Source organism: Momordica charantia, unplaced genomic scaffold, assembly GCF_013281855.1.
Source record: "Momordica charantia cultivar OHB3-1 unplaced genomic scaffold, Mcharantia_2.0 BLBB01000094.1, whole genome shotgun sequence".
Classification (NCBI taxonomy): Eukaryota; Viridiplantae; Streptophyta; class Magnoliopsida; order Cucurbitales; family Cucurbitaceae; genus Momordica; species Momordica charantia.
Genome location: NW_028275250.1, coordinates 16,938 through 36,793, shown reverse-complemented (window position 1 = coordinate 36,793; position 19,856 = coordinate 16,938). Strand labels below are relative to the sequence as shown.

General features: G+C 29.9%; 1 protein-coding gene across 1 annotated transcript; it reads left to right on the top strand.

Moving 5' to 3' along the window:
- The first annotated feature begins 12,197 nt into the window (after positions 1-12,197).
- LOC111020547 (alpha carbonic anhydrase 7-like) lies at positions 12,198-16,205 on the top strand. The gene is made up of 6 exons (XM_022297242.2): positions 12,198-12,333; positions 13,129-13,346; positions 13,695-13,904; positions 14,511-14,675; positions 14,795-14,848; positions 15,938-16,205. The coding sequence occupies exons 1-6, from the start codon at positions 12,240-12,242 to the stop codon at positions 16,022-16,024; spliced, it is 828 nt and encodes a 275-aa protein (XP_022152934.2). The 5' UTR covers positions 12,198-12,239; the 3' UTR covers positions 16,025-16,205.
- The last annotated feature ends 3,651 nt before the right edge of the window (positions 16,206-19,856 follow it).

Genomic DNA, 19,856 nt, shown 5'->3' with positions numbered 1-19,856 from the left:
GATGGTAAATTCTGCACTTATTTTTATACACGGTATGAAATTTGATCATAATGTCTAATTCTTTTTAGTACAATATGTGAGGGTGGGGAATCGACGTAACGTTTTGATTGGAGATATATACCGATTACTGTTAAATTATACTCGCTTTGGCTGATCATCATAGGTTTTTTTTTTTAACTCTTCACAAAACACCATGAATAAACCCATTTTCTATCCTAAAACAATAAAAACATCCGTCAATTGACATTTTAGCCATTCAATTGCACTAACTCTGACCTCAATTATTGGTACAGAAGTTTTGTAACATTGTCTTACATATCACATTCATGCAATTATTCATTTTATTTTTTAGATTATTACATTTCAAATAAGTGGATATGGATTCGAATTTACAATGAAGAGAAATTATAAATGTGTAGCTTGAAATTTATAATCTTTCAAAGTACTTATTAATGTCTTGTTCAGTTGAGTTATGGTTAAACTTTCTTCAAATAAATCTATCACATCCATATTGTCAAAAGAGTAATGATTTTAACTTATGCAAATAAAGTCAATTACTGTCATTATCAAAAGGTAATAAGCTATTTGAAGAATTCAAATGCTGTCCGTAGAGGAAGATACTGATAACATATGGATGGAAGAAGTTCTACTTATCTAGCAACGCCTTTACAGGGCTGAATTTTCTTTTTCTTTTTCCTCAAATTGTTTTGAGGACAATTAGTTGAGTGTTTATTTTATCCTATTTCAAAAAATATATATGTAATAATGAACTCAAAATTTTCAAACGAGTCTATCACATCGTTATAAAAAAAAAATTAATGTGCTTTAAAATAGTTTTATTCTTTCTTGCTTTAATGTGCTTTAAAATAGTTTTATTCTTTCTTTCAAGCAAGAAAGAGTTAGCTCCTTTGTGGGAAAGATGTGGAAAACAACGTCGAAAGTATAATGTAAATGCATTCGTAACTGTAATCAACAATACCGGCATGTTTTCCTCAAAAAGAAAAAAGAAAAAAAAAACTGTGGGTTATAAAAAGGCATAATAAGTATACTTTTTAAAAATATATTTATTCAAAGTAAAACTTTGTATCTTAATGGCTACTAAATGAAAATAAATAAATATCATCAAATTTGCCAATCAAAGTATAGTTCAACAGGTTAAGGCATATGTATCCAATCATGAAGTTGAGAGTTTGATTCCCCACCTCCACATAATATGCTAATATATATATGTAAGAGCAAAATGAGGAAGAACACGTCGTTGTGCCATGGAACTCACTGTCTTGAAAGTAAAATTCGGCACGACCATGGTGCTAAATCGTTCGTTAATCGTCAGTTGTTTCCGAAGGTTAACACAACATCCAAATTCAGGCGTGCACTTTCCACTGAACAAGTTACTCGAACTCAGATCCGCCCGTCCAAACAGACGATAGCGACGTACGTGTACTGGAGAGGAATCTTGAACTCACGTCATACAACATTTGTAAGCACACTAAAAGACCCGCTATAAACTTCTTTTCAACTCCTAAATTTTTCTATATAGAACAACACCAAAAGCTATTTTTACACCAAAGACTTTTTTTTTTTAACATCTTTCTCTTTTAACCTTCCTAACAAAATGTACATGTGTATATATTTTCCTTCAAGTTTCAAATGGTGTGATACACGTGTTTCCAAAAATCAGAACTTTTCTTTACAAGCCAATAGCTACGACATATAATTCAAACTTCCTTCCTTTGCGCACACACCAAAAAGAAAAGAAAGGAAAAGAAAAGAAAAGAGTTCCTTATTTCAACCACTGTCTAATCAATGAGTTTTTTCTTTTTTTTTTTTAATCAAATTAATGACTTATGTAAACATTAATTTTACAATTTAACTTTTAAATAATTGATTAGTTAACCTAATTAGTTTGAATTTAAAAGCTTGTCATGCACGTTAAAATTAATTAAATGTCTGCTTCTTCGAAATGATCCTTTTCCAAATCACATGATTTTTTTACTACACCAGATGACATGATTTCATTGTATTTCTTAGTCAAGCCTTTCTTTTTTAAATTTTATAGAACTAAAAAAGAATCAGGGAAACATGTTTGATTCAACAGTTCTAGTGTTGAGTTTCTTAAATCAAATTAATATCTCAGGATCGAATGTGTTGAATTATAAATTTTAACCAATCACAAATTGTCGTATAATAATAATCACAAATTTACGTCAAAGACAAGAGTTAACCAGAAATTCAAGTTAGGCATGAGGCTTAAGTTAGCCCAAAATGCTCAAATTACCGCAAGTCCAGGAGTTGACTCCAAGCTATTCCAGGCCAATGAAAAAATCTATAAATATTTAATTATGTCATTAAATTGAGATAAATTAGAATTGGACAAGAGTCTTTAAATTAGAATTAGAATACATTAAAAATTTAACAAGGCTCTAGTTAACCCAAGACTCAAGTTAGACAAGAGGGTTCAAAATTAGACGAAAAATTCTATAAATAGAGGGGATCATTCACTAATTAATTCATTATTAAAAACCCCTTCAAAGATCCGACAAAGAGCGTTAAAATTCATCCCTTTGAAAATCCTAGAGGAAGGATTAAAATCTAAGATGATATTATCAAATCAACAAGCAAAAAGAATCAGAAAATACATATTAGAGATTAAATCATTAACCACACCCTACTTCGTGGTTTCTCGTTTTCAATTTTTCAAGAAAGAAAAAAATAAAAAATATTTTGACAATTATTTCTTGTTTATTCCCTTCTGTTGATAAAAAGAAATATAAATGTAGTCTTCGCTCTTGTATGGTTCTCTCAAATTCTAAATTTAAAATATGAATAAAATTTACTTGAAAAATATTTTTTAAAGATAAAATATCAAAATTAGTACTATGTTATATTTATGATATCTATGTATTTTATAAGCAAAAATAAATTAAAAACAAATAAATAAGCATGTTTTCATTTATGTTTTTGACAAACTAGTGTCGGCAAAGAACTGATTCTCCAAGGAATTAAAATTAATGATCGCCTGAACTCTCTATTGTAAATCTCTAGCATACCACCAAAAGAATCAGAGTCGCGCTCTTCTCTCTCTCACTTCTTCGTGGAGGCTACACTGGCGATTCACCGTGAAGAAAGGAGAAAACCTCATTTAAATAAAAAAAAATACCTAGGATTTTGCTGGTCGTGCGAACTAGTATCATGGTCTTATAAGTGGGCACTCCAGAATCAAAAGAGACTTCAAGTTGTAGCGCCACACCTAGGTGTCCAAGTAAATATAGCGCCTAGGTGTTGTCTTCTCGACTTCTTGACTTAGTCATGTATTGCAACGCTCCTTTGCTCCCCATCTACATTTCCTTCGATAAAACGGAACCCAAATATTTTTATTTTCAAAACTTGTATGAAATTTTGACAATAATTTACTAAAATAAAACATAAAAAAATAGTTACCAAATACAGTATCTCAAACTTTCAAATAAGAATAGAAAATGATAACGGTTATCTCCCATTGATTAAAACTATATATGAAAGCCAACAAACATGCAAAGTCTTTTTTTTTTTGCCCCTAATATAGCATTACAATTAGTGGGATACCCATTTGGTAATCACCGGTGAAACTTGGATCGTTGGACCTCTGGTGAAGATTTATTGATACATCACTCATTTGGTAATATTCTCTCCTTTCCAATTTTATTAAGGAATTTAAGTATTTGACAACTATTCGTGTTTTTCTTATTTCTATTTTTCTAAAAAATTGTCAAGTCAGTATAAATTTTAGAAACAACAAAAATAGTTTCTTGCTTCTAGTTCCTATTTCCACTATTTTCCAACACAAATAAAAGTTTTGTTTTATCTTTTTTTTAATCTAGGGGTATGAGACCATGCAATTCAATATATTTTCTTTTAATTAAAAATGAAGAAACAGAAACAATAAATGGGAACATTACCAAACAGGCACTTAACTATCTTCATGTTGGCCTGGTTGTTTATATCAAATAATTGATGCGAAACCCCCTTTATTTCTACTACATGAATAACAAAAAATAATTGAGAAATTAAAAGAAAGCACAACAATAAAGAAAACACAAGAATTTACTTGAGAAATTCCAAATTGAAGAAAAAATAACTATATCATAAAGAAAAATCTACTGTGAAAAATTATATTACAATCACACGTGTTTCCCTCCCGACCTCAATTATTGCATAAAACACTATTTCAAAACAAATATCACTTAGTTAACTACCGCTAACATATCAAACTTAAAAGTGTTTCAATTTGGATGAATAAAACCCAAAATTATGAGCCCTTAGAGTACTTTGGAATACATCCCCAGTATTTTTGCTGAAATCTAACCCTAATGATGGTTGCAGGGAAATAATACAAAATAACTCAAATCTGATTTGGCAAATCAAATGGTTATATGGAAATCATTAGTTTGGCTTGCTTTTGGTGGGTTGTAGAGAGAAATATTTAAGAAGAAATCAAAATGTTTAACATGGAGAAGAAGCTCTCTTTCCATCTGGTGTTGTTTTTCTCCTTCTTCTGTGCCTTTCTTTTGTTTAATTGGCCTACATTGTCTCAAGAAGTCGATAAGAAACCATTGATTAGTTGCTCGTTTTTCGTTGGATAACAATTTTGTTTTTAGTTTAAAATTTTTGGCTTCTTTATTCTATAATTTTATTTACATTGTCTTTCAGTTTTTTGAAAAAAAAAAAACCTTTTTTTTTTGCAAGTATTCTTTTACCTAAATTTTGAAAAGAAAAATGGCTGTGATTTTAAGAATATTTTTAAAACCTAAATGATAAATCAAAGAAATTAAGAACAAATAAACATATCTTTTAGAAATGGAATAGTTATTGAATATTAATATTCAATATTGAACCGTATGATTCAAAATGTAAGTCAACTTAAGAAACCAATCAAATTTGATTGCTTAGTTTAATTTGACCAACATAAATGTTAATCAATTGCATTTAATTTTAAATTAAAGAAATTCGGAAAATTTCGATTACTATGAGTTTTTGGTTGATTTTTAACTATTTAATTGTCTTCAATCAGTTCTATTGTTGTCATTATTCTCTTTTTTTTTCCACATAAGCATATTTCAAATTGACATATATTTCTTCTCTTGAGTTGGAAGTCTAAACTCCCATATCTCTAATTCTAATTTATTGCACTAAAAAAGTATATAAACATGAGTAATCTGGACCCCTCGTGACTCTTTTGATTCATCAATCTTGGTTGGATCCCATTTTTAAATCGGATGTTCGTTTGAGCGTTTTAGATTCGATATCATATCAATATTCATGGGTTCCATATCAATCCACGAGAGGGAGTAGCTATTTTTATTATAAATATTTGTTAGGGACTTTTATCTTTTCAATATGAGATCATAATAGTCATAACTAGTTTTACTATTTGATTTTACAAAATTCCAATTACATTGTCGGTTCTCATTTTATTTTAAATCACACAATAATAGAAGGTTTAGTATCATTTTTAGTATAAAATTTACTTGTTTTAATGTTCATAGACGATGAGAGAGAGTTTGATTATGATAGAGATGGAACGAAAGTGTTGGGAGAAATGAGTTACCAATAATATTTGCCCTTTCCTTCGTCAGTGAAACTAAATCAACTACGATAATACAAGAAAAATAGGGAAAGCACATAAACGACACAAGCAAATGGTTCATTATGGGCTACGTCCAGTTTTCCGTGACAACGAATTCTACTATGATATTGAGATAAATACAATGAATCTCATAAACGCTCTACAAAGTTCTCTAGATGCCACAACAATGACTGCTTAGTTTCTAAGCACTACGAAAATAGCTACTTAGGAATACAGAATGAAAAATCTCAATAACCTCGAGAGAACGGATTGCTGACAACGCTCTATAGACCCTTATTCTCCTTTTTCTTCTCTCCCACCACCCAAAAAACCACAAGTCGCCACTCCCTTCTTATTTCCCTTTCCAACTCACGGCCAGGCTAATTTAATTGTACCGGCCAAAGTCTCAAATGTTTTGTTGTATAAAACCTAAACCTAATGGTGATGGGCTTTGATGAGTATTTAGGCCCAATTGTGACATTGATTTTTTTTTTTTTTTTTTTTTTTTGCCATTGTTTTCTTATTTTCCAATTGTTTTGTCTTCAATCCTAACAGAAAGGACCTGCCCGTTGGAGAGATCTTAAACAAGAATGGCATAACTGTAAAACTGGATTGATGCAATCTCCTATTGATCTGTTCAATACAATGTTTTAAATATCAATATCGATGGAAATGTTGAGGTCTCAATTTCATGGGAATGTAGATGAAAATATCGATAAAATGTCGATGTCGATGGATATTTCTAGAAAATTTATAAAAATAAAAAACTCAAAAAAATATATTTAAATTAACAAATAATTGTCTAACCATTTCTAAACAAGTTTAAAATGATTAATATTAATATTATGTTTATATTAGTGAAATTTTGTTGATGTTTTTTATATTTTATCGATTTTTTTTTGTAATATTATGGAAATGTCGATTTACCCCTTAAGTCGATATCGAACCCATGAATACATGGACAGTTGATGGACATATCGACATGTCGATGGATATTTAAAACCATGGTTGAAGAAGAGAGTTGGAATTTGCACCCCATTTTGGGACCACAAAATCCATTATAAGCCTCCCTATGCAACTCTCAAGAACAGAGGCCATGATATAATGGTATGCATAATATAATAATAATATTACAGTTTGTTTTAGTATCGTCAACAACGTTTCATATATGTTAAATTGCTTCTCAATCCAAAAGTTTAAGTTAATATGTTATGAAAAAATAGATACCTTAATTAACACTCCTCCTCCAGCTAATACCGTGTTAAGTCACTAATCAACTCAAAAGCTTAACTTGATAAATTTCGTAAATAGATACCCTTAACAATATTTTTACTTGTGAGGTTTAGAATTCGAATTCACGATATTTTGGTCAGAGATAGGTACTTCAACCACTTGAGATATGTTCAAGTTGGTGCAATATCTTAAAAAAAAAAAAGTTGTTTTTTCTCTTAGAAAAAAAGTGCTCTAGTTGAGATATGTGTAGGATTGATATAGCAACATTAGGGGGGGAAGAGGGTTACTTACAAACTTGTAGTTTTAAAAATAAAAGTTCAAGAATAACAATAAAATAACAATAAAATGAAACTTAGATGCACAAATGAATAGTAGAGAGAGATGACACCATGAATTTTTATAGTGGTTCGGAAATTCCTACTCCATTCTCCAAACTCCTTCTCGTGTATTTTACTGTGTCAGCTCTCTAACGAGTGAGAACCAAACCGTCGACCCTCTTTTTGTCCTAGGCTAAAGAGAAACGCACGATCCTTTTAACTGGTCCATGATCTAACCAATTGTGTTTTCTCACAACCCAAGGTGTACCCATGCCTTAATACAAAACCCAGAATGTAAAATAAGTGATACAAATGAAAAGTACTCATTAAGATAGATTTACAAATTTTACACTAAAGCAATAGCTAAAAAGCTACACTCTAATGTACCTCTCACAAAAAAATATGGACAACTTTTTTTGTGGAGAGAATGAAAATTTGAGAGCACAATAACTTGAAGAAAGAATGATTTTTGCTTTGATAATTGGTGTATAGAAGAGGATGAATTTGATGGTTTAAATAGAATTTCGTACATACAATTTGGCAGTTGAATTTAAGGCAACAAATGATGAACGGTGTAGATTAAGAGGTGAGGTAAGAAAATGAAATAAATAGGATTTTGGAGAATGGGACAAATTTGTGGAAATTGAAATCAAATTTATGAAGATTTGAGTGATTGTAGAGATTAATTGAGAGATTTGTGGGAATTTGAATTGCAGAGATTGAAAGCGCCACATGTACTCTTCTTCTCATTTGTTCGATTGTTGGATGTCACGTATAAGCATGTTCCGCGTGTCAACTTCTGAGTGGTCCACTTGTCCATGTCATCCATCCCGTAGGATTGACCCACTTGTTTTGACCATAACTTTTTCGTTTGAATTTCGATTTGAGTGATTTGACAAGCATTGAATTCATCTTTCCAAACCCTACCCTATGGACAATCTGAAACACTAAAATTATTAATAAATCCAGTTTGTTATCATCAAAACATTTAGTATAATTGAAGTTCATAAAACTAACAATATGCTCAAGTCGCTTTCTCTAAGGAAAAAAAAAAAGTGGGTGCAATATCTTTAGTTAAAAAGTGATATACAGTTCTTGTTCAGGACTAAAAACCATGTTTCTTATGGTTTGCAGTTGAAATGGGATGATGGGGCTGGATACATAGAAGTGAATGGAATTCAATATTTTCTTAGACAGTGTCATTGGCACTAACTTCTGAGCACACTATCAATGGCAGAAGATTTGCTTTAGAAGCTCATATGGCACCAAAGCCTATATGGAGGCCGTGTTGCTGTTATTGGAATAACATTGGACGACGTGACCATTTCTCATCTGGAGTAAGTTTCAAAACCTCTAAGCACCAACAAAATTAGATAAGTTTAAGCTTTTCTATTCTTCCTTATATAATTGAGTTTTACAATCGTTTTTTACTTAAAAACACCTCCCATTGCAAATGTGTGACTCCACACCCCACCATCCCACCATCCCTCCTCTAGTACGTTTGCTAGTCACTAATCACTCCCAAAAAAATTGGTGTGTTTTGATATTTGGGTACGGTCAAGTTTCTTTTGCTTATATCAACCAAAGCATTTAGTGTTATGTATATTTATGCAAATATGGTTTCTACTTATGGTTTCGTGTAGACCACGAATGCATTTAGAGGTGACTTTCTTTAATTTTCGTTTTTCTATTTGTAGCTTATTTAGTAATTTTCTCTTATTCATTTAGCAAACTGAACATTATTTTCTTTTTTACATATTTCACGCACCCAAAGAAATTAAAAACTATGATTGCAACTAATTTATTTATAGACTATGTTGGGTTAGTGCGTGAAACATATATATGTTAGTTAGATATACTGACATTTGATCCCTTCAAATTTATATGTTGTGGGTTGATATTTGATATTTGTATAGGATTGATATTTGTTGTAGTGAGTATATTTCACATTCTTATATGTATGCGATTATCGTTATTTTTATCTATATCATTGATTCGTCATAATGTTTTTTAAGGTAGTTGTGTGATTACATATTTCACCAATGTAATTCATGTTGGAGTTAGAAAGCAATGTGGAAGTTGATATTAATATTTTCTTAATTGCTCGTTTTATTTTGTTGATGAAGTAAGTTGTGGGAGCAACATTTGAAAAAGGTGAATGTTTAAGAAAAACTGTAATATATATAAGATTATTTTTGTACTAGTTAAAATTGTCAATATAAAGGTAATCATGACAATTAAAATTTGTCACTATAAAGATTTTTATGACATTTAAACTTGTCAATATTGACCGTTAAAACTACAACTATAAAAGTTTTTGTAACATTATAAATAATCATTATTACTATTTTCTTGACATTGTGATAAAAAAAATATTTTGTGTCAATTTTGGACTGTCGTTAAAATACATTTTATGACAATCATAAATTGTCATTAAAAAAACATTTGGTGACAATTATAAACCGTAGTCATTCAATTTTCATTGATAGAAGTACCGAATTTTTTATTGTTTTAGTGATAGTTATAAATTGTCATCAAATAGATTTTTGTGACATTTTAAAAATGTGATAGAAGATATATTCGTGAAAATTTATAACTGTAGTTCTAAATGTATTGATGACAATTTTCAACAACTGTCACATTCTCCTTTTCCTTCATGCCTTCATCCATGACAATTATATAACTTTGGTAAATTAAGTTAAATTGTCCTTAAAACTCATATTTCTAGTAGTGAACACTTTTCTTTTATTTTACTTTTCATTTAGAAGGGGAAGTATATTGCAAGAAAAATAGCTATCTCATAATAACTTGAAATTAAGACAGAAAATAGATATTAAAAAAATTTATCAATAAGATTCACTACTAGAATTTTGGGATTTTGTGATGGTGGTGAACAATAAAATACTGTTCAACATTGTTTAAATACGTCACGAAAGGTAAAAAACGCATTTTTTGAGGGAAAAAGCGGAGAGTTCCAGATTTTTGGCCTTTCGTGACGTTTTTTTTCCTTCACGAAAAACTTGAGGCACGCTTTTGGCGAGAAATGACATAGTGTTCCGGATTGTTGTGTTTTCATGACGAATTTTATCCATCACGATAAGTTGACCAAAACTTATTTTTCGTGACATCTAAAAAACGTTATGAAAAACTTGAGGCGTTTTTGGCAGGAAAAGACGAAGTTTTTCGGATTGGCGGCTCTTCATGAAGCGTAGAAAACGTCACGAAATATTTTTTTTGTGACGTTTTAGAATCGTCACGATAGGATAAGAAGATAAGACTGGAAAACTATGTGACTCACTAAAAGTTGCTTTTTGTGATAAAGTGAGTTTTCCATGGATTTTTTTTCATCAATCCAAAAAGATTTAAATAATGCTTACATTTTCATTACAATGGATTGCAATTTGATATTGCAAATCTTAAGAAAAATAAAATGTAAATTTTTTTTGAAATTTGTAATTTACAAAACTGGAGAAAAAAATAAAGAAATTAACTTATAGACATTTTAAGTTAATTTGTTGGAATTTAAATTATGAAAACATGAAACTCTAAAAGTCTAAAATTTATTCGAAATTTTGCACTCAGAATATTATTTAAATATTGAGGGCCAAATAATTACAATTTTTCTGGTAATTTTACCTATATACTTAATACCCAAAATTTTCATTTTACTAAAGGTGACTCGAAAAGCTTCGGAAAATGTTGAAAACCTTTTACCTTTAATTTTTTTGTTTTTTTTATCCGTAAAAAAACTTTTAATTTTAATTGAAGGTTATTAAAAGCCTCTAAAAAATATATAAAACCTTTCGTGGAACGCTATTAAAACCGTAAAAAAAAAATATAATACTATATTATTATTAAAAGAAATATCATTTACTTGACTTAATAAAATAAAAAAAAGAAGATAAATAACTTAAAGAAATATCATTACCCCTTTCTCCTTTGTCCTAAATCTCTTTACCCTCTTTCTCCATTGTGAAGAACCACGCGCCGCCCCTTCCTCCATTGTGAAGAACCACGCGCCGCCCGATCGTCCGCCACCGTGAACGCTGATGTACGCTGCCGGTGAGGATCGAACACGGCTGTTGAAGATCGACGTCGTTCAGGGTCGAATACCTCTGACGCTGTACACCGCCGCTGGTCGCAGGCGCTGGACGCTGTATGCTGCCAAGACATGCAGATATTTATAGATGCAGATTTTGTACACTTTATGACGATTTTTTAACATCACTTGAGAGGTCACAAAAATTTCGAGATTTCATAAAACTTAAAAACATCAATATGTGTCTCGGCCATCTCCAGTAGTTCGTCTCGATCCCCACGAAGATCCAAGCTATCGTCACTTACATGTGTGAGTTAGGTGTAAGTCATTATGCTAACTCATCACTGTTGAGCTATCAAGATACATTGAGTTGAATTATTTAGTTTTAATTTTGTTCAGGTTCGTTTATGTTAATTAAATTTCTAGATTTTGAAAAAAATATTTAAACAATAAAATTTGATATGAATAATAATATAGACAATTGAAAATCTTTACTTTTTACTCTTTAATTTTATCTATATATTTCAATATTCCAAAATGGTTGATAATTTTTTTTCCTTCAATCCAAAAATATTTAATTAAGACTTGGAAATTGAAAATATTGAGAGAAAAATTAGTAATTTTGTTTGAATTTATAAATTAGAAAAAAAGGAAAGAAATAGGAAATTAAAAGAGTGTGAAATATTTATTTGTTAATTTAAATATTTGTTACATTTTTTTCCATTTAATGGGGAGGAAACGACAATGCAGAGGTTCAAACATAGGATCTCTCCCTCCTCCTCCTCCTCCATACCATCTGAAGAATGAATATTACATCACTTAACCAAAAAGCTTAAATTAATGAGTTGGGTAAATTTTTAATATTTTCATAAAATTGAGACGTGGACATTTAAAACTTTAAATATAACATATGAAAATGGTGGAAAAGACTCCTAAGCTTAAGATTTGTATAAATAGTGGTTCTCAAACCTCCATATGCCACAATTAGCTTGCATTAGATTAGTTATAGAAAGAAATAATTAAGAAGAAATCAAAGTTTTTTAAGATGAAGAGGAAGTTCTCTTTCCATCGGGCGTTGTTTTTCTCGTTCTTCTGTGCCTTTTGTTTCGTTTCGTGGCCTGTGTTGTCTCAAGAAGTCGGTAGGAAACTATTGATTAGTCATGTCTATTGCTTCGATTTAAGTTGTGTTCATTTCTTTTATTTCAGTATCGTTGGATAACGATTTCGTTTTTTAATTTGAAAATTTTTGCTTCTTTCTTCTATAATTTTCTTCATCTTTGTCTTTCATCCTTTTAAAAACATACTTTTTGATTTTAAGAATATCTTAAACATAAATTACCAATTAAAGAAATTGAGAACAAATAAACATATTTTTTTAGAAAGACCAACACCTGAATGATTAGAAATGTAAGCCAACGTAAGAAAGCAATCAAATTGATTAGTTAGTTTCACCAAATAAATGTTGATGGATTGCTTTTAATTTTAAATTAAAAAAAATCTGAGTATTTCGATTATTTATTTATAATTATTATCTCTTTTTTTTAATACAACCAATTGGAGATATCACGGTTCAAACTTCTGAACTCAAATAAAAGAAGTATATGTCAATTACCGTCGAGCTATATTCATATTAACTGAGTATTTCGATTACTATGAGTTTTTAGTTGGTTTTTTTTAACTATTTAGCATTGTCTTTGACTAGTTCCATTGTTTTTTCTTTTCTTTCTTTCTTCTTGTTTTCGGACCTCCCATTAGAGAGAGGTAAGTAATGCATGGGCTAGTTGAGTCAACGTTCACGTCCGTAACTAGTTACGATTACGTTTTAAAAAATTCCAATTATATTAACTGTTCTCATTTTATTTTAAATCACACAATAATGAGAGGTATAGTATTTTTTTTTAGTATAAAATTGACTTGTTTTAATGTTCATTCAGACAATGAGAGAGAGTTTGATTATGACGAAGATGGAATGAAAGGACCTGCCGGTTGGGGAGATCTTAAACAAGAATGGCATAACTGTAAAAATGGATCCATGCAATCTCCTATTGATCTTTTGAACAAGAGAGTTCGAATTGTACCCCATTTTCGAGACCTCAAAAACTACTATAAGCCTTCCAATGCAACACTCAAAAACAGAGGCCATGATATAATGGTATACATAGGCATATAATTCCCCGCTATTTATTACCTAAGTTTCATTCATATAACAATATTCATACGACGTTTTCATATCCCACATTGACTATAGGGAAGGGAGTGATTCATGGACAATTATCTCCTTTTGGGTGAAACCAAAAGCAAAACCGTGAGACTTTAGTTTTTTTTTTTTTTAGTATAACTTTGTGAGGGTTGTAATTCGAACTCACGACCTTTTGGTTAGAGATAGGTTCTTTAACCAATTGAGCTAAGATTTGTACAATATCTTTAGTTAAAAAGTGATATATAGTCGTTCTTGTTCGGGACTAAATTATATTTATCCTATGTTTTTTATGGTGTGCAGCTGAAATGGGATGATGGAGCTGGACATATCGAAGTGAATGGAACTCAATATTTTCTTAAACAGTGCCATTGGCACTCACCTTCTGAGCACACTATCAATGGCAGAATATTTGCTTTAGAAGCTCATTTGGTGCACCAAAGTCTATCTGGAGGTGTTGCTGTTATTGGAATTGTCTATGACACTGGAAAACCTGACTATTTCTTGTCCACAGTAAGTATCAAATTCAAAACCTCTCAACACAAACAAAATTAGGGTTTTGTTTTTAATAGTTTCAATAACACCCTAAAGTTTCAAGAATTTTATTTTTACCTTTAAAACTTCAAAACTTGTTTCAAAACTACCGTTGCGGCAACTCTTTCTTTAAAATGAAGACGAAAAAGTTGTGTAGTAGTGACTTGTAAAATATAAGACTTAAAGGGAATAAATTCAAACCATAGTGGTCACCTACCTAAGATTTAATATCCTACAAGTTACCTTGTCAACCAAATGTAGTAGGGTCAGGCGGTTGGCCCATGGTTAGTCGAGGTGCACGCAAGCTAACCCAAACACACGGATTTCAAAAAAATAGTAATAATAAAAAATAAATAGTGGTATGTGATCAACAAAATTATTTAAAAAAGAGCATGTCTATTTTCTCTTGCAAAATTAAATGTTTATATAAATACGATATTACCATTCAAGTATGGGTAAAGATTCAAAACTTCGATCTTTTAAGAGGAGTTAATCTTTACTAGGTATAATAAAATACAATTAATACGCTCTAAATTTAAAACTTTTTCCTCACCATTTGTTTATCTCTTTTTTTTTTTTTGTTAGATAAAGGAACATTTGGAAGAAATTTCAGATACGAACAAAGAAAAGGTATTGAATGTAATTGATCCATCATTGTTAAAGATGCAAAGAGGTCTGTATTATAGGTATATGGGCTCTCTTACGATTCCTCCATGTACTCAAAATGTGATTTGGACTATTGTCAGAAAGGTATTTTTCACTTAAATTAAACCTCTATATCTTATTCATTTGCTTTCCTAATTAATTATTCTCAAAATTATATTTTTGCTTTGGGTTTTAAATTTTAATTTCCATTTTGCGTTTTTTAGGTTTGGACTGTTGCACCCAAACAAGTGGAGTTGCTTCGTGTTGCTGTTCACGATGTAAGTGCAAAAGTTATCTAAGAGCCCGTTTGATGAGGCTTTTACTTTATTAGTTTGAGGTAGTTAAAAATCTAACATAATTAAGATAAAATATTACAAAAATAATAGCTAAAAATAATTACAAATATCACAATATGTAAATCAATTATTACAGGGATGTTAATAGTTTATATGATTATAACTAATCATATCTGAGTTAATCACATAGGTATGTGACTAAGTTACTTTGAGAAAAACAAAAATAAAAAAAAAGATGTTTTTTTAATACAATAAACGGAGGTGTGGATTCAAACTCATGACCTCTAGATTAAATACAAGTGTCAATTATCGTTGAGTTAAGTTTATGTTGGAATTAAAAAATAAAATAAAATTTTAGTTAAGCCATAAAATTATTTTTTAAAATATGTTATGCTTTTTAAGTATTAACTAACTTTATATATTTGCCAACATGAGCTTCATCTGTCTCTAACAAAGAAGTCATGAGTTCGAATCTCACACTGATGACTCACATTATTTATATTTACTTTCGATTTTTCTTTTTGAAAATTATACTTATTTACTATTTTTTTTAAAGTCTTCTTTCAAAATCATACTTAAGAGCTAAAATATGTAGTTTCAAGGACCCTTTTTTTCCAAAATTTGGTTAAAATTTTAAATTTATTTTCAAATAGTGAAAAATGAAGCAAAGAAAATATAAGTATGAGTAGATATTATAAGATTGGTTATAAAGATTAAAAAAAAAAAAAGGTAAACAAAAAATATATATTATCATCAAAAAAGGTACAAGTGATTAATTATATTTATCTCAGGTCTTGGTACGTAAATTATATTGTTTAGTTAATTAAATATTTTTTCTAGTTCAACTTATAGAGTGGAGATTCAGATTTCTCATATTTTGATCGATTATATATGTCTAAACTAATCGAATCATTGCTCAGTTGATGTTTTTAAACTATATTTAAAAGACCATGTATGAGTTAGAGATATAATCTTTCTTACTTACCATAGTAATTATCTCAGTGTTGTTGTGCCTACATATGCTATTTATTTTTGTTTATACTTTAAAATAAAATTTGTTTATATACACAGGATTCAAACACTAATGCCAGACCTTTACAGCCTCTCAACAATCGAGAGATTAAACTTCAATTTAAATCACGCGAGGAGGATAATTGATGGTCCTATACACATATTTCTTCAAAGTTTTCTGTTTCGAATATCATGGCTATTATGCATGTTTTTACTTTATCTTTGTTAGATATGTTATGATATTTATATGGTACTCAATAATTAAAAAAGTGTTGTAATAAAAGCATTAATTGTATGTGTTTATTATGAAATGGTTATTGTACTCTAAGGTATACACTTCTCCATTCATTCTCTTTTTTCAGTGCTCTCAAATCATTCTTCAATCTTGAAACATATATTAAGATGTTGGTGACATATTCAAGTTTCAAGGGAGCATGTTCGATCTATATCTCGGATCCTAGACCGTGTCGTTTCAATTCCACTTATGATGAAACGTAGATGTATTCTGCTTGAGCGATGATTTTTCTATCTGCAATGGTGATCCTAGAGTACAATCATGATGTTGAAAGTATAATATATTCCTACAAGCATACCCTATTAAGAAAATTGGTGACTTGATGATATGAGTGACCGAAGCCTCGCAGTTGTTTATGTCAAAATTCTTGATTTTTTATGTAGTTATAATAATTTCATTTGTTTGTTGATCGCAGTGCCAATATTTTTCTCTCTTTCTTTTTTTTTTTTTTTGCGATACTTGGATTGATTTCATGTGATGCAAGTGACGTTCTAAAATTCTACTACATTGAATAATAGTATTAGTCAATCAATTATCAAATGAGAAAATTATTTTAAAGAATGAGTTTATACCTAGATTATTAGATGTTTTTTTTTTGTTTTTTTTTCTTTTATAATTAATGTATTTTTTATTTAAAATGTTTGGTGGAAAATCGATAATTTATATATCATAATTACAAACTTATCTTATTTTTTGAAAATAATATCATGTCTTACAAAATTTTTAATTAATTATAAATAGTAAATTAATTACTAATCAATTATCAATATAATATAATCGGTAAGTAATCTAGAAAGTTAGAATACATTTTTTTTTTCATTTCACTCACCTAGAAGTTAAAAGAATTTTCAGATAGTAAGTATAATTATAATATGAAATCAAATAATTAAAATAATTTTTCTTTATTGAAGTTGAAAATTTTAATATATGACATTAAAAAAATTATGTTGGAAAAATCTTTATAATTTTGATTGGAAAAAAAAATGTGTAGTTAAAAAAATAAAGAGCCTAGATTAGATAAAAGAATTTTTTTCAAAATGAGAATATAAAAAATTGTTATATTAAAAATAAAATAATGTAACTTAAACTTATTTATGAAAAGTTTGGAATGTCAAAAAAATTTATAATTTTTTCATTCACTCCCACTATAAAAGTTGTGCGTTCAATTTATTTCCAATTTGAAAGTTTTATGTTAATAAAAATAAGAAAATAATTAAGAAATTTAATAATAATAAACAAGAAAATAGTTCAAAAATGTGAAACAAGTTAATACATAAACTAATTTAAAATTTAATAAGATATCGTATTGATGGTGGATTTGATTCATATTGTATAGTTAGATATCATTTTAAAAAAGAAAAAGAATTCAGTAAATAAAAAAATTTTAAAGCACATGTTAATTTAGTTAAATAATTATTTTGTAATAAATAAAATCAATATTTTTATTAGGTGCATTGACGTGATATTGAACTAGTTGTCATAAATTGCATAAAATTAATTGTTAGAATTTATTGTGACTTTTAATTCCTACTTTTTCGTTCAATTACTTGATAATTATTTGGGTGGTAAAATTAATTACGGTACTTGCATCTCTACTTGAGATAAAATTATTTATCTGTAAAAAGTTTACTTATTTATTTAAATTGGGTTTATCGTATTAAAAAGTTTATTAAAGTTTTGTTTAACCCTATTCCCCCTCTAGGGTTGTCATACCGATCCAACACGTCTCCCTAGACGAGAGAAACACTGTCAGCATCCAATGTAGAGCCCTTTGACAAACCGACTCTGTTAGGACAATCTTTCTTCATATGCTCAGACTGTTTGCATCCCCAGCATCAAGCTTTCTTGTGCACGAAGTTTTTCTTCTTCTTCCAATTTCTAGCTACCAGTGATGAATCTTCATGTGAAGTACACCCTTCACTTTTCAGCGTTCTTTCCTCTTACAACAATTTACTAGGAGCCTCAGCAAAATTCACAGTATCCTTATCATGCATCAAGATCGGCTTCATGTGTTCATAAGAAGGTGGAAGTGACAAGATGAGTCTGAATATCTTATCTTCGTCATCTATCTTCACTTCAATTGCCTCGATCCAGCTCAAATATGATGCTATTGAGCTTACTCAGATGATCTCAAATTTTCGTATCTTACTTCATTCGTAGCGTGTAAAATTGCTTCTTTATGTACAATTGATTTGAGATATCATTTGCCTGATACAACTCTTCGAGCTTCTCCCAAAGTTATTTTGCTATCAAAATTGCATTCACAGAAATATTCTTAACTAAACTTTTTTGTATCACGCTTGCAACCCTCCAATTCATTGTACATCCTTGGTGTCAAAAAATCTTTTTAATTTAAAGAAAACAATAAAAAAAGAAACACAATAATTAACGTCTTTCCCCGATCCCAATTACACGAGACACTCTCTCAAAGCAAATATCACTCAGTTAAACTCCTTTTATAGTAATTGGAACACATCCCCTTCTTGTACTTTTTCAATGTGGGACAACTCTTCCAACACTTGGAGCACACTTCATCTTTGTACTCTTCCGACGTGGGACAACTTCCATATTTTGCTAAAACTCAATAGTTAGAACTCAAGTAGAGAGCAAAGCAAAAAGAATAAAAGGACAATAATCTCAATGATAAACTTGAGAGTGTGTGTCAAATCCTCACAAAAATTTGTGTAGGGAACATTGCAGCTTACCATAATTATGGTTGTTTTTTTTTTCCTTATATATGAAAGGAGAGAATTGTGGAGAATGATGGACAGCCAATTGGGGGTGTGAAGACCCGTCTCAATGTTTCGTGTCATTCCCTACTAGCGCAAAGTGGTGCGGTGGCGGCAGACAGACGCCCACTAGGTGAGTTTTGTTAGTACCTCTAATCGTGTTGGGGGCATCCATACGGTGCACTCAGCTTCCCTTTCTGTCATTACGCTCCGCATCATTCTTTCAATGTGCTCGGCATTGTCCTGATGTGTTTGTCCACTTTGTGGGTGGAGGAGGGCCCGACATGTTTCCTTAATGAATCTACAACGTGAAGCCTAGTGGCGCTTTTCCTCAATATATTAGTGATTTTTTTTCAATTTTTTACGATACTATATAAATGTCGACTTATCCCTCAGGTCAACATCAAACCCATAGACGCGGGAATTTAATGTCCTATCCTAACACGAGTTTTAATCTTTTTTTTCTTTTTTTTTTTTTTTTGGTATTTAAAGATTTTCCAACCAAACCTACGTCTACCTTTCCAAAGGAGAAATAAACAAATAAGTGATTGAAATTGTGGGATCCATATTATATAAATTTCTTTTGAATAAGATATTTGAAAGACTGATTCAAATGTTTTCTGTCAACAACTCTTTTCTTTTCGTTTTTCTTTTTCTTTTTCTTTTTCGCAAAGGAACAACTCTTTGCTTGGATAAGCTAGAGTTACACCATATCTATCCAAAGTTTAAGTCGTGTCCCTACCTACTTTTAAAATTAATATAATCAAAGAAAATCTCAAACTTTTAAGTTCTTAAAAATTTTGGACAATAATCAAATCATAACAATGGATTGATTTCAACTCAAAGAAATCGAAATTAAAGCTTTTTTTTTTGTGTCTAGAGTTATTAAACCCTTAACCTCCCCTTCTAACTAAGATTGTTATAATTAGACATTAATAATTGCAATACTACCGAG